The 13,782-nt window shown below is 44.0% G+C and overlaps 2 protein-coding genes across 2 annotated transcripts; one reads left to right on the top strand and one right to left on the bottom strand.

The window, feature by feature from the left end:
- The first annotated feature begins 1,749 nt into the window (after positions 1–1,749).
- On the top strand, positions 1,750–6,655 carry CUNH22orf39 (chromosome unknown C22orf39 homolog). The gene is made up of 3 exons (XM_015500407.2): positions 1,750–1,858; positions 1,996–2,163; positions 5,481–6,655. The coding sequence occupies exons 1-3, from the start codon at positions 1,835–1,837 to the stop codon at positions 5,604–5,606; spliced, it is 318 nt and encodes a 105-aa protein (XP_015355893.1). The 5' UTR covers positions 1,750–1,834; the 3' UTR covers positions 5,607–6,655.
- A 3,827-nt stretch (positions 6,656–10,482) lies between these two features.
- Mrpl40 (mitochondrial ribosomal protein L40) lies at positions 10,483–13,776 on the bottom strand. Its single transcript, XM_015500403.1, has 4 exons — positions 13,621–13,776; positions 13,241–13,318; positions 11,761–11,919; positions 10,483–10,915 (listed from the first exon to the last, which is right to left on the bottom strand). Exons 1-4 carry the CDS (start codon positions 13,671–13,673, stop codon positions 10,591–10,593), a joined length of 615 nt encoding a protein of 204 aa, XP_015355889.1. The 5' UTR covers positions 13,674–13,776; the 3' UTR covers positions 10,483–10,590.
- Positions 13,777–13,782: the final 6 nt, after the last annotated feature.

The raw sequence follows: 13,782 nt of genomic DNA, 5'->3' as shown, positions 1-13,782 counted from the left end.
CCAAGGTTCTAGTGGCCAGTCTTTTTGTTTGTTTTGTTTTGTTTGGGCTAGAATTGAACCCAGGGTTTCAGGAATACTAAGCATGTGTTTTACCACTGAGCTGCACCCTCCAATGCCCATTTTTTATATGTTTTAATTTGGTCTCAAATTGTCATTTTTTGTAATGTGAGATCTTTTGACCTGCTAATCCAATTATTTTAAATTTAGTTCTTGAGAATAATTCTAAATTGAGAATTTTCAAATAAAAATAGGCAATGATTGAAATGTGGATTGCCTCTAAATGTTTGATTAAGTACTAACACGGATTGGTGGTCGGGCCACTAACCAGTAAAGTGCTCCTTTGGGCCGCCTTCTGGAGGAAGTAGGGACAAACAAGGCTTCCTGACAACTGGAGTAGAGCTGATCAGGCCCATGTAAGAGCCCCCATATACCAGAATTTACCCTTTTATAGATAAAATGATCACACTCTGGACAGGGTTTCTCTTCAACACTCAGGAGAGGTTGCCCTTTCCAAGGTAGGCAACACCAGAGTCCATGCACCCAGAGCATGGATGAGTACCATATTCTGGGCTTGATCCTGTAGCACAAACCATCATCACTGGCAATGGATGGTGACCTACCAGATCCTCCACTTAGGTGGTCTCAGTTTCACATCAGAGGTAAAAGCTCTCCTTAGCAAGTAGGCAGCCTCCATTTGCAGGATTTTGATAGCTAACAAATTGTCATTTTGTGCATAATGAATATCAGTGTAAGTCCTGGCCCTAGGTTTTTATATTCCTTAAGCAATACTTGGCTTTATGCAATTAAACTCCTACTTCTTTACTGGAGACACACTTCCCTGTCTGCACCAAAGGCCTTCTGGTAGCTGTTTGGGCATTTCTGTTTGTTTGTTTAAAGTGATTCTAGGGACTGAACCTGGGGCCTTCAGCATGCTAGGCAAGTGCTCTCCCACCAGCTACATCCCCAGGCCAATTAACTCATGTCACCTGGAGCACTGGGCCTGGTGCTTACTGCTGCGGTATGGCCCACAGCTCTTCACAGGCAGTGTCTTCTCCTAACTTGGAGCCAGCCATCTCAACAAGACCCCTGGGAAAACTAGCTTTCTCACATACTTTCAGACCCACTGTTATCCCTGGAATGAGCTCAGCAACTGCATTGTAAGGGGCTCCTCAGCAGATGATTGAATTTCACTCAGAGAGCCATTACATAGGTATTACAAGGCATTTGTGCAGACCCACCAGCTGTACTTTTGCCTCTATTGCCTCTCTCTGCCGGGAATGCCCATCTCTCAGCCTCCTCTTCCAGCTTGGGTTCCTTGGGGAAGTCATCTTGCACCCAAGGACCACCAGCACATATCTCAGATCCAACCAACTCTTGTTATTTTGTGACTACATCTTCACCTCTGGTCACTGCAGCCCTGCAACACTTGCAAGTTGATGCTTACAGAACGTGCTTTCAAAAATGAACTAGATCTTCGAGATTTAAAAAAGTAAGAATGATGTAAATAATTGGGATATCCGCGACAGCCAAGCACATGGCTGTGTAGCCCAGGACGCCAGTCAGACACTAGCTGACTACACCAGTCTGCCTTGGTCACTGCGGGTCTCTTGGAACACATTTCCCGCCCTGCCTTTCTTCGTGTCACCGCCTCTGGCTGTTATTGGCTATTGAACTCAAACATCCTGTTTATTGGCACTTCTCAGGAAGTATTTGGTAAGAGTTGCACTATCTTGGAGTTCATTGGTTCTTCAATGTGTCAGTTACGTATATTGTGTTCTCCTCAGTTTTCATTGGGTGGTGGGCGGATGCGCTGTGGTTTGGCAGTAGATTCAACATGGCCGAAGGCAACAACTGGATGGTAAATGTGGTGGGCAACAAGGGTCCGCGGGGGTCTGGTCCGACTAGGAAAGTAGATTAGTAGGGCGAGGACTGGACGGGATCAGGGACGTGGAGCGTGGCCGCAGAGCCCGGCTCAGACGCCATCTCTCGCCTCAGCCTCCGCGACCCTGTGAGGCCTACCAAGCTGAGTGGAAGCTCTGTCGCAGCGCCCGGAACTTCCTGCATCACTACTATGTCCACGGGGAGCTCCCGACCTGCGACCAGTGGCTGCGCGACCTGACCAGTTGTCGCGACTGGGAGGAACGCCATAGCACCGAGGCCCAGGTGCGCTGGGAGAGGTCTGGGTGGAGTGCGGTGTGGAGCCCCCAGGCCCTGGGCATTTTGCAGGCGATTACTGGAGTCCCTCCCCTCACTTATTTTGAAAAATATCCCAAATTAGTGTCATGTGATTTTGGGAGGGCATTAAGAACAAAAAGGGAAACAGAAGTGTAGTTTGGAGCGAGGAGGGCCGACCTTCCAGTCTACAGCAGACCCGTAGAGCTTGTGATACTGCTGTTCCTGATTTCAGAGCCTTCACTTAACCCCAAGGGCGCGACTTAGGAAAAGAAAGTAGACCCAGGTGCCCTTTGGAGAGGGTGGGCTGTAGAGGACTGGTGATGTGGTTGAGTACCAGGGACCTGAGGGGCCTTGAAAAAGACTTCAGAGTCTAGTGTCCAGTTTAAAAGAGAAGCATAATATTGTATAATTTTTAAAAGATCAGTCTGGCTGCGGAGGTGCAGAGAGTATATATCTTAGAGGACCAGGGAGATAGTAAAGAAGTGGTTCTAGGTGTCTGTTGGGCAGACAGTTATCATGTTGAAGGCTCTTTGGGATCCAGGGGGAGTGCCAGGGAACATAGAAGGGAGCCAACACCACCAGCCAGGAGCTTCAGTGTTGTTAAATATATGTGAATACTCTGAAACAAACTGATGTGGAAACCAAGCTGTTATAATAAAATGATGACAAGTGCACAATAAGTGAAAGTCAAAAACATGGGAGAAAGCTTGTAATTTGTATGTTATCTACATAAGCTCTTACACATGTCAATATGAAAACAGAGATGATTGCAGAACAGAAAAATGGACAAAAGGTACAAAGAAGCAATTATTGAAAAAGAAAACCAAGCTAGGCATCATGGCAAACACCTGTAATCCCAGTGACTCTGGAGGCTAAGACAGGAAGATTGCAAGTTCATGGCCAGCTTTAGCAACTTAGCTAGGCCCTTAGCAACTTAGTAAGACCATGTGTCAAAAAATAAAAAGGACTGGGGATATAGCTCAAGTGGTACTGGGGATTGAACTCAGGGGCACTCGACCACTAAGCCACATCCGCAGCCCTATTTTGTATTTTATTTTGAGTTGCTTAGGGCCTCACCATTGTTGAGGCTAGCTTTGAACTCATGATCCTCCTGTCTCAGCCTCCTGAGCCACTGTGTTCACTATCCCTAGTACAGAAAGAAAGAAAGAAAACCAAGCCAAGTGTGGTGGTATAGACCTGAAATCCTAGGGATTTAGGAGGCTGAGGCAGTAGGATTACAAGTTTAAGGCTGGCCTCCACAATCAATGAGACCCTCTCTCAAAAAATAAAAAGGACTGGGGAGGGTAGCTCAGTGATTGAGTGCCACTGGGTTTAAGAGTTTAATCACCACTACCACAAAAGAAAAAAGAAAGAAGACAAGCAAATGGCCAGACTGAAGTAAAAATGGCAGATTTGTTAGTCCAGTGGAAAGTGTTTTATATAAGAGTTTTTAGAGTCTGGGGGCACTCATGCAGTTTTGTTGGGAGTGTCTAGTTTTCTGATTGTTTAAGCATCAAATGCACACCTTTTGAACCTTTATTGTTACTTTTAGAAGCTTATCCTAGGGATGTAATTAAACAGTAGTGCTCAGTTAAAACTTAAAAATGTTCACTGTATCAGTGTTTATGATAATACAGAAAATAAAAATAAGTTTCATTAATAGACACTTGATCAGATAACTTTTTCCACATGGGGAGAACTGCACAGCAGTTATAAAGAATAGATAGCAGCCAGGTCGGTGGTGCACGCCTGTAATATCCCAGTGGCTCAGGAGGCTGAGACAGGAGGATCATGAGTTCAAAGCTAGCCTCAGCAATGGTGAGGCCCTAAGCAACTCAGTGATACCCTGTCTCTAAATAAAATACAAAATAGGACTGGGGATGTGGCTTAGTGGTCGAGTGCCCCCCGAGTTCAATCCCAGTACCAAAAAAAACAAAAAAAGGATAGATAGCAATACCTGGGCATGCCTACAGTATACAAGATTTTGTTTAGTGAAAAAAGTAAGAAGTAAATTAGATAGCAGATTATTCTATTTTAAGAGAAACAAACAATAGCCTTAAAACTTGGGATTAAGAAGGTTTTGGGGAGGCTGTTAACTGCTACAGTAAGGATAGAGATTTGGGGTCTTTCATATTCTGTGCATTTCTGATACACCCCTCACCACCCCCCACCCTTACAGTACTGGGGATTGACCCCAGGGCCTAAGGCATGCTGGGCAAGCACTCTACCACTGAACTACATTCCCAGCCCCTTCTGATTGCTGTGTGTGTGTGTGTGTGTGTTGCTGGGGATTGAACCCACATGTGAGGGAAGCACTCTTCCAACTGAGCTATATCCCCAGACCCCTTCTGATTGCTTTTTAAACAATAAAATAAAAATGTTTTATTTGAGGAATTGGGGGTATAGCCCAGTGGTAAAGGACACTTGCCTAGCACTAGGTTCAATCCCTAGCATTAAAAAAATATTCTGAGACAAAAAAGCTTGAATAAAGACAGATAAATAGATTAAATTATATGTGTAAAGAGGCCTGCATAGCACAAGAGCCCACTCAACTTTGTAATATGCTGCCCTTTGTCTGTCTTGGGATTAGTGGCTGAGAGAATCTGGTGGGTTGAGGTACCTGTTATACACAGCCTCACTTAGTGGTCTGGCCTATATTTCCTCCCCACAGTGGCTCCTGTAGATGGTTATTCCCACCTAGAGCCTCCACCCTCAGACTTAACAAGTGAAGTAGTTGTCCCAGACTTACCAGGCCAGCTAAAGCCATCTGATCCTGAGGCCCAGGACAAGACATCTTAAAATTCCTCAATTGCCAGACATGGTGATACATGCCTATAATTCCAGCCACTTGGGAGGCTGAGGCAGAAGGATCATAAGTTTAAGGTGAGCCTCAAGAAACTTAGCAAGAACTTGCTCCCCAAAACCAAAAAGGGCTAGAGATGTACCTCGGTTGTAGAGTCCTTGCCTAGCATGTGCCAGGCCCTGGGTTCAATCCCTAGTACTGCAAAAAAAATTAAAAAGTTAAGCAAGCTATAAAAGCCCTTAAATCAGAATGATCTGCACAGTTTTCCACAGTAATTTATGAGAAAGAATGGTCTAGATATGTGTGCTAATATGGAACATCCTTAAGATTTCTTGGGTGGAAGCCATTGAGCTATGAAACTGCATACTCTGTTCTTCCATTTGTCCATCAATGTTTAGGAGGGTGCTGGAGGAGGCGGGTGGTACCAGGGCCATGTGACAGTTTTTGAGTCCCTGGAGCTCAGCCATGAGGCAGAAAGTGACCTAGAATCTTATTTGCACAGCGATCCCTCTGTGAGAGTGAGCGGGCACGTGTCCAGGCTGCACAGAAGAACACCCTGGTGTGGGCCCTGAGGCAGAGCCCTCCTGCTGACTGGCACCTTCCTCTGCTGCAGGAAAAAAATGAGTGACAAGCATCCCTCTCCTTGGCCTGTGCAGCTTCCTCAAGTCTGTTTCAAGTGGAGCTGTCACACAGCCCTAAGAACTGTGACCAGCCCAAACCATCTAATGGGAGGGACCCCCTTGAGTTTCCACTCAACCTGTTACACAGAACAGGACATCTGTAGCCCTAACCTGCTTGTGCCTCTCACCAGCATCAGGGTATCTACAATGCACTGAAAGACAATTACCCTCTCTATACAGATTATGGGAAGCCAAGTATTGTGGCAGGTACCTGTGAGCAGTGAGGCCAGACTTACTAATGCCTACCCCAGGGATAAGTCTCTGGGTTATAGGGTTCTCAGGATAACTTGAGTGAGAACCCTGACAAGTGTGGACACTTGGTTAAGTCAAACAGTTGTACTTCTATGATCTACTCTCCTTGTCATTGGGAAATATACTACTACATCCCAGGCTTTATGATTCTGTATTGCAGCCTTTGACATCCAAGCATGCTCAATTCCACTGCAGATGCAGGTGGGGTGTGACAAGCAGGCAGGAGCTCACTGGCTCCTCTGCACTAGGAAACTTCATGGAAGGCTCCCAAGGAGGCCCTTGGAGATTTTTTTAAGAAGTGCATATAGGAATAGAAAACAACCTTGCAAAAGTTCATGGAATATTGGTGTCAAAAACACAAATACAAAAGGGCTGGGTCTTTTTTTATTTTAAGGCTGATAAGTTTTCTTCAAATAGCTTCTATTGTAATTTAAGGGAAAGACAAACATTAAACATCAATATATGATTCTTGGGGTGGACATGTCAAATATATGCATATGAACCACCAAGAGCACTAATTTTTTTTTTAGAAGTTTATTACTAAATAAGGTGGTTTAGCACCTTGTGGCTGTGTAACTGTCTCCAAGTGCAATGCTGAGGACCACTTTGGGTATGTGTCCAGCACTCTCTCCTATCCTTTCCTGGCTATGGGCAGTGGGTTAAATATCTTTCAATTTGTTCTTTGAAACAAAATAAGTGATCATTTCAGAAAGGCATACATTAATAAATAAAATTTTCAAGTGTGTTTTCCGTGGTCATGTGAATGGTGAGAGGGGTATGTGCTCACAGGATCTCAAAAGCAGAGGAGTGAAGAGAAGTCAGGGTTTCCCCACCATAGCGGGACAGCCTTGATGTGACTAAGCTAAGCAGGGAGAATCCAGCCTGAATGTGGCTGTATTAATGACATACATTTCCAGCTAATGAAGTCAGAGAAGGTAGCAGCTAAAGGTCTACAAGAGTTTTTCTCAAACACAGGGAAAAGGCATCTGAATTTTGGATTCTGCATTTTTTTTTAATACTTACTTTTTAGTTGTAGTTGGACACCTTTATTTTATTGATTTTTATGTGGTGCTGAAGATTGAACCCAGGGCCTCACACATGGTAGGCGAGCACTGTAGCTCTACCGCTGAGCCACAACCCCAGCCCTGGATTCTGCATTTTATACCCGAAATTGTATCATCTACCTTGGAGGGGGGTGGGGCTGGACATGCAAGTAAAGCTTAAGGGAACCCTCCCCCATATGCACCAGTCCATGAAGGACTCCTCCCACTACAGCTATGCTCCCTGCCACTTGCTTTTTCAGAGCTATGTGCACAAAAGACATTCTGGTTTTTGTTCTTTTCTATCTGAATATTCAGGTCCTCCTCCTGCACTGCTACTGTTCGCATTTTGTCTGTCTTACTCTACTGAACAAGTTCTACATAAACAAATAATCTCTGCACAGAATGTTCTTGCGTGTGTGTGTGTGTGTGTGTGTGTGTTTGATATGTAACACAGGGCCTCAGGCCTAGCCAAGACTGCAGTCTTGAAACTGATAAGTTGCCTTCAAATAATTTCTATTGCAGTTTAGAAGAAAGAACAAACATCAACAAATATGAATCTTGGGTTGGGGGAGTAGTTTAATGCTAGAACATTTGCGCAGCATTCACAAAGCCCTATTTTCCATCTCCAACACTGCAGTAAGAGTCTAAAATGAGCCAGACACAGTGGCACCCACCTGTAAACGAAGCAACTGGGGAGGCTGAGGCAGGAGGATTTCAAGTTTGAAGCCAGCACTGGCAATTTAGCCAGAACTTGTCTTAAGACAGTGCTGGGGCTGGATGTGGGTGGTGCATACCTGTAATCCCAGTGGCTTGGGAAGCTAAGGCAGGAAGATCAGATTTCAAACCCAGTGATCAGGGGCCTGGTTGGAATTCTCAGGTTGGTGGGTAGCCACAGACCTGATCTGACTTGCTTTCTACAGAGACCTTTGGCTACTACTGCACAGATAGGGACTGGAGTGAACTTGCCCAACATGGACAGATCAGTTGTCTACTGTAGTAGGACAGGCAAAAGATTAACAATAGCTCAGAACTCAGAGGTAGCAGTGGAGGTCAAGGGAACCAGTTACATTTGTTATTTGACTCAGAGGTAGAGCCAAAGAACTTTGAATTCTTATGCTATACTTTTATTCAGGGCTGGTAAGAATTACAAAAGTAAACCACATACTAGAAGAATCCAGAAATAAACTCTTGCATATATAGCAAAACAATTTTTGATGATTCAATAGGGAAAGGACTGGCAAAACTGATCCGTATTGAATAAAGCTGGATCTTATTAAAAGTTAACTCAGTTGGTGGACACCAGTAATCTGAGGAACTTGAGAGGCTGAGACAAGAAGATTGCAAGTTTGAGACCACCCCTGGCAATTTGGTGAGAATCTGTCTCAAAATAAAATGGGCTGGAGCCTGGTGTGGTGGCACACACCTATAATCCCAGCAGTTTAGGAGGCTGAGGCAGGAGGATCACAGGTTCAAAGCTAGCCTCTGCAACTTAGTAAGAGCTGGGTGTGGTGGCACATGCTTATAATACCAGCTGCTCAGAGGCTAAGGCAGGAGGATTGGAGGTTCAAAGCTAGCCTCAGCAAAGGTGACGTGTTAAGTAACTCTGTGAGATCCTGTGTCTCAATAAAATACAAAATAGAGTTGGGGATGTGGCTCAGTAGTTAAGCACCCTCAATTCAAACCCTGCACCCATAAAAAGGCTGGAGGGAGCTATGTAGTTCAGTGCTTGCCTAGCGAGTGCAAGGATTCTCCCCCCTTTAATAAACACCTGAAAAGATGTTCAACGCCATTATTCATTAAGAAATGTAGGATGGCTACTGTTAAAAACAAAAAAACAATTAAGTGTCAGTGAGCTCTGGCGCACTATGTGGAGGGAATGTACAATTGCTCAGCCTCAAAGGAAAGCAGTATGGGTTTCCACAAAATATTAGACATAGAATTATCAAAGAGTCCAGTGGTTCCACTTCTGGGTATACACCCATAAGACTTGAAAGCTGAGTCTCAAAAGAGATAGCATAGCAGCATTATTCTTTATAGCTAAAATATGGAAGCTGTCAAACACAGTGGTGCACTCTGGTAATCCTAGTGATGCAGGAAGCTGATACAGGAGGAATGCAAGTTTGAGGCCAGCCTCAGCAACTTAGGGAGAGTCTGTCTCCAGAAATAAAAAGAGTTGGGAGTAATGTAGCATGCCTGTAATTCTAGCAGTTTAGGAGCTGAGGCAGGAGGATGGTGAGTTCAAAACTAGCCTCAGCAACTTAGTGAGGCCCTAAGCAACTCAGTGAGTCCCTATCTCTAATAAAATATAAAAAGGGGCTGGGGATATGGCTCAGTGGTTAAGTGCCCCTGGGTTCAGTTCCTGGTACCAAAAAATAAAATAAAATAAAAAAGGACTGGGGATGTAGCTCAGTGGTAAAGCACCCTTGTGATCAATCCCTAGTTCCACAAATAAATTTTTAAAAATCAAATGTGAAAGCAATCCAAGGGTTGATCAACAGAAGAATGGATGATCAAAATTTGGTACATCCATAAAATGGAATATTAATTCAGTCTTAAAAAGAACGAAAAAACAAATTTTGACGCATGCTACAACACAGATGAACCTCTAGGACATTATGCTTAGTGAAGTAAATCAGTCACAAAAGACAAACACTTATGATTCTACTTATATGATCTTAGGATTTCTAGGTTCTAGAACGGTTGAGAAAATAAGCATTTGTTGTTTAAGCCACCCAGTTTGTGGTATTTTATTATGGCAGTCCAAGCTAACTTAACTTATTCACCATTCCAGATCAGTAATAGTGAATAATAATGCTGTGAGCCCTTGGCTTCAGCTAGCCTCACATATTTTTATAGGGCACAGGAGCTTTAGCTAATGTGTCATGGCCTCACATCTCTTGAAGGACAGAGCAGCTTTAACTAAGGTGTCCCTGGTTTGCTCTACCTTCTACAGCTTCGCTCCCCAACTTAAAACCCTAAAGGTGGCTGGGCACAGTGGTACACATCTGAAATCTTCAGAATTTGGGAGGCTGAGGCAGGTCAGCAAGTTCAAGGCTACCAGTGCAACTTAGATCCTGTCTCTAAATTAAAAAAAAAAAAAAGGCTGGAGATATGGCTCCATAATAGAGTGCAAACCAGTACACACCTACCCCCCACCCCCAAAATAAAAAAAAAACTCAAAAGTTGGCTCTCCTGTCTGTCATACTGTGAAGATCCTACATCTGGTGTACTTTTCCAGTTAACAAAATCCTATATATCCTTCACCTCCACACCTCTGGGTTACTTTGTGCTTCTGCAAGTGGTATTTTGACTATAAAGTTGTCTTTTTTGTTTTTGCCCTCTAGTATTGGGATTAAAGTCCCTGGGATTAAAGGCCTGAGTCACTATGCCCAGTTGGAATCTTCCTTTTTACTCATATTTTTTTCCCACTGGAAGGTAGAGGTTGATGTCTTTGTCATCTTCTTTCCAGTACCTGGCATAGCAGTATCTCTCACTCCCATCCATCAGATGAATTAATTTTGACAGAGGCTTTTGATTAAATTTTTATTTATTACCAGCATGTTCAATCTTGTGGAAAAGAGCTATCAGCCCTCATACTCCTAGAGGCAGATTGGTTTAAGAACAGCTGTGTTGAGCTTTATCTCTTGAATTCTACCTGTGTGTATATCTTGGTGATGTCATTGTACCTGCCTTCAGGGGGCTGGTAGTTAGAGATTGGTGGTGTGTAATTCGGCCCTTCCCTCTCAAAGGGGAACAGGCTGAGGTTTCGCTTGATGGCCTCAGTGTAGAGCTCTAGGGACTCAAGTTTCAATTCCTGTAGAGCTTCTTGCTGGGCCTCTAGCATAGCTCTGATGGCATCCCTCTCCATCTGATGCTCTTGCTGCTTGTATAGGGACCACCTCTTCAGAAGCAGAGCTCTCCGCTCACTTTCCTCAAAGGGAAGCTCCACCTGAGGCCGTTGTCTGTGAATGTACAAGTTCAAAAGTGTGAGGCTGGGAAGTACTGACTTCATCGGCAAGGCAGTCTGTGTAACTGCACATGACCCAATCATCCCCCTGGCTAGGCACAGACAGGAATTAGAAAAGTTAAAGGAAGAAGTGTAATATTGAATGTGGTGGCAGCTGCAATAGATGCTAGAAGCCAAAGAAGTTTTTTGTATACTCTGAGAAAACTGGTATTACTTTCTCAGCCCCAGGCAACACCCTTTGGTGAGTGATGTTACTAGAGAAAAGTGAAATGAAAGCCAAAATCCCAGGGAGAGTCTTAATACAGCTCTGTGACACGTGCTATTTTCCACTTGCATGGCAAGGTGCTGCTCTATGAATTGTGCACACTTTTCAAGAAAGCAGCAAAAGTTGCAAACCCTGCATACAACACAGTTGCAACATATACCAACTACTAAGCATTTGCATGATAAACAAAAAGCTGAGGATTTTCTATTGTGGGGATGGGGCAAGGGCTGCAGACCCAAGGCCCACGTCACAAATCACAGCCAATATTCTTCAAGGGGGGAAAAAAAAAACATGAATCTTGCATTAGTACTGATGCAAATTTGTTTGAGCATCTGCACTGGATTTATCAAACAATTGTTTGATTTACTTTCCCATCCTTAGCCATAGAAGGGCACCAATCAGAGAAGTGTTCTCCAATTCCCAAAAGGCACAATCAAGGAAATAAGCGCTCAAAAAGGGCCAACTTGACTCAAACATACTGACCCATTCTGATGACAGGCATGAACTTCAAAATGAAATTAATGGAACTCCTTCCCCAACCCCCCAGGACTTTAAGTCCAGAGGAGAACCCTTACCTTGACTTATCCAAGAACCTCACAGGGGTAATAAAATCTTCAATAGGAATTAACTCTTGGCTAGCCTTTTCCAGTTTTCGGATCCTCTTTTTCAAACGGTCTTTTGCTGCTTGATCTTTTTTGGGATCTACCTTCTTCTTCTTTCGCAGAGGTTCTGCTCTAGTGAATAAAAAGCAAATGTTAAATGTTTTCCTCATCCATCTCATGAGAGATACAATGCTAAGTGAAGTGCCTCATATTTGTACTCTGGGGAAAAAAAGTCGTGCATGTTTCTTATCCTATGAACTGGGTGGCATAGAGTGGCAGTTCCATCCCGGTGTCCTTGTGAGAACAGATATGGGTGCCAGGAATAGGTATGAAATCATGGTTGGGTATCAGGAATAAACTAAAGTGAAGTGTTCATTTTTAATCTTAGGATTCCAGTGTGCTGTAGGACTGCACTGAAAAGTGAAAATACCAAACTGATAGAAGCTCATTATTCACATTTTAAATGGATTTATGATTTATTAAAATACTTTAGGGAGGCTGGAAGATGTGGCTCAAGCCGTATCGCAATCACCTGGCATGCGCACAGCGCTGGGTTCGATCCTCAGCACCACATACAAATAAAGATGTTGTGTCCGCTGAAAACTAAAAATAAAAAAATACTAAAAATTCTCTCTCTTTCTTAAAAAAAATACTTTAGGACTAAGAAAAGACAACATAGTAAAAGTGACTGGTATATTCACTTGTCAGTATTTCTTTTTTTTTAATATTTATTTTTTAGTTTTAGGTGGACACAATATCTTTATTTTTTATTTTTATGTGGTGTTGAGGATGGAACCCAGCCCCCCACGCATGCCAGGCGGCACGCTACCGCTTCAGCCACATCCCCAGCCCGAGCATTTCTTAACACTATTCCCATCTTTGAGCTTTGGCAAAAGTCTGTTATTAGGAACACATCTTCCAGTCATAACTTACTATTAAAAATAACCAAATCCTAGCCAGGTGCTGTGGGGCAGGCCTGTAATCCCAGTGGGCAACTTAGCAAGTCCCTCTCTCAAAATAGAAAATAAAAATGGGGAGGCAGCTCAGTATAAAGCATCCCCAGATTTAATCACCAGTACCAAAGGGGGGAAAACTGAATAAAGTCTCTGGATAGGGCCTAAGAGAGTCCAAGATGGAAATACCTTTAGGCTTCGAACCTCCTGGTACCCAGGGAGTCAGAATGAGTAGGAGAGGAAGGCCCATGTACAAACAAGCTGTGCCTTTGGCTAATTGATATTTATTCAAAATACTTTTACAATTAATTTTTAAAAAATTATCAATAGCAAAATATGGGACAGAGTCTGTTGACAGGCAGCTGCCCAAATTTAACTATGAAAAGCTGTGTAGTGAATTTTGCAAGCCAAATGTGGAGCAGTCTTACTTTATTCTGGTCACATGCACATCTGTTTTTGCCCACACCCCCAAAGAGGTCCCGGCCGCGGTTGAATTTTACCTCATGGGAATGAGTTCCCAGAAGGACAACAATGAAGCTCTCTGGTGGGTGTCTCTGACCTGTGTCTTCCAAGAAAGCCTGAAGGAAACAAGGTATGTATAAATATCTAATTTTTTCCCCGCTGCACAGGAAAAGAAAATGCGCACACGCACAAAACTTGCATCTGCTAAACCTGGAGCTTTTTAAAAAATACTAGATATTACAAATAGGTCAATCTGGGGATTTTTCAAAATCTCCGGCTTCACTATAGACATGATCAGCTGACTCATCCCTGACATATCCGTGGACAAGGGAGATAGGGAGGGAGCGCAGAAATCCCTGCCGCCGAGATCCCGCACATGCCCAGAGCGCCCCGTTACCATGCCAGAGCCCAAACTCACCGGCTTAGAGGACGCAGAGCTTGCATCCCACATAGCCGCGCCACAGCCGCCATGGCTTGTTTTGCTGCCGACTGGTGGGCAGCTTCCGGGCGCCCCCCACCTTGGCTGTCCGGCCGGCTGAGCCAAGGACAGAGGTCCAGTAGGCTCACTGCCGGGCACTTC

Source organism: Marmota marmota, unplaced genomic scaffold, assembly GCF_001458135.2.
Source record: "Marmota marmota marmota unplaced genomic scaffold, marMar, whole genome shotgun sequence".
In the NCBI taxonomy this organism is placed as follows: domain Eukaryota; kingdom Metazoa; phylum Chordata; class Mammalia; order Rodentia; family Sciuridae; genus Marmota; species Marmota marmota.
This window is presented reverse-complemented; position numbering and strand designations above follow the sequence as displayed.

Bases quoted from the DNA above. Each gene is read 5' to 3' on its own strand.
- Mrpl40 (XM_015500403.1), bottom strand. From the start codon at position 13,673: ATGGCGGCTGTGGCGCGGCTATGTGGGATGCAAGCTCTGCGTCCTCTA. The intron at 11,920-13,240 runs GTAAAATTCAAC...TTTATTCACTAG, and splicing joins TGGGAACTCATTCCCATGAG to AGCAGAACCTCTGCGAAAGA. The intron at 10,916-11,760 runs GTAAGGGTTCTC...GTACATTCACAG, and splicing joins AGGTTCTTGGATAAGTCAAG to ACAACGGCCTCAGGTGGAGC.
- CUNH22orf39 (XM_015500407.2), top strand. From the start codon at position 1,835: ATGGCCGAAGGCAACAACTGGATG. The intron at 1,859-1,995 runs GTAAATGTGGTG...CTCTCGCCTCAG, and splicing joins CCGAAGGCAACAACTGGATG to CCTCCGCGACCCTGTGAGGC. The intron at 2,164-5,480 runs GTGCGCTGGGAG...TTATTTGCACAG, and splicing joins GCCATAGCACCGAGGCCCAG to CGATCCCTCTGTGAGAGTGA.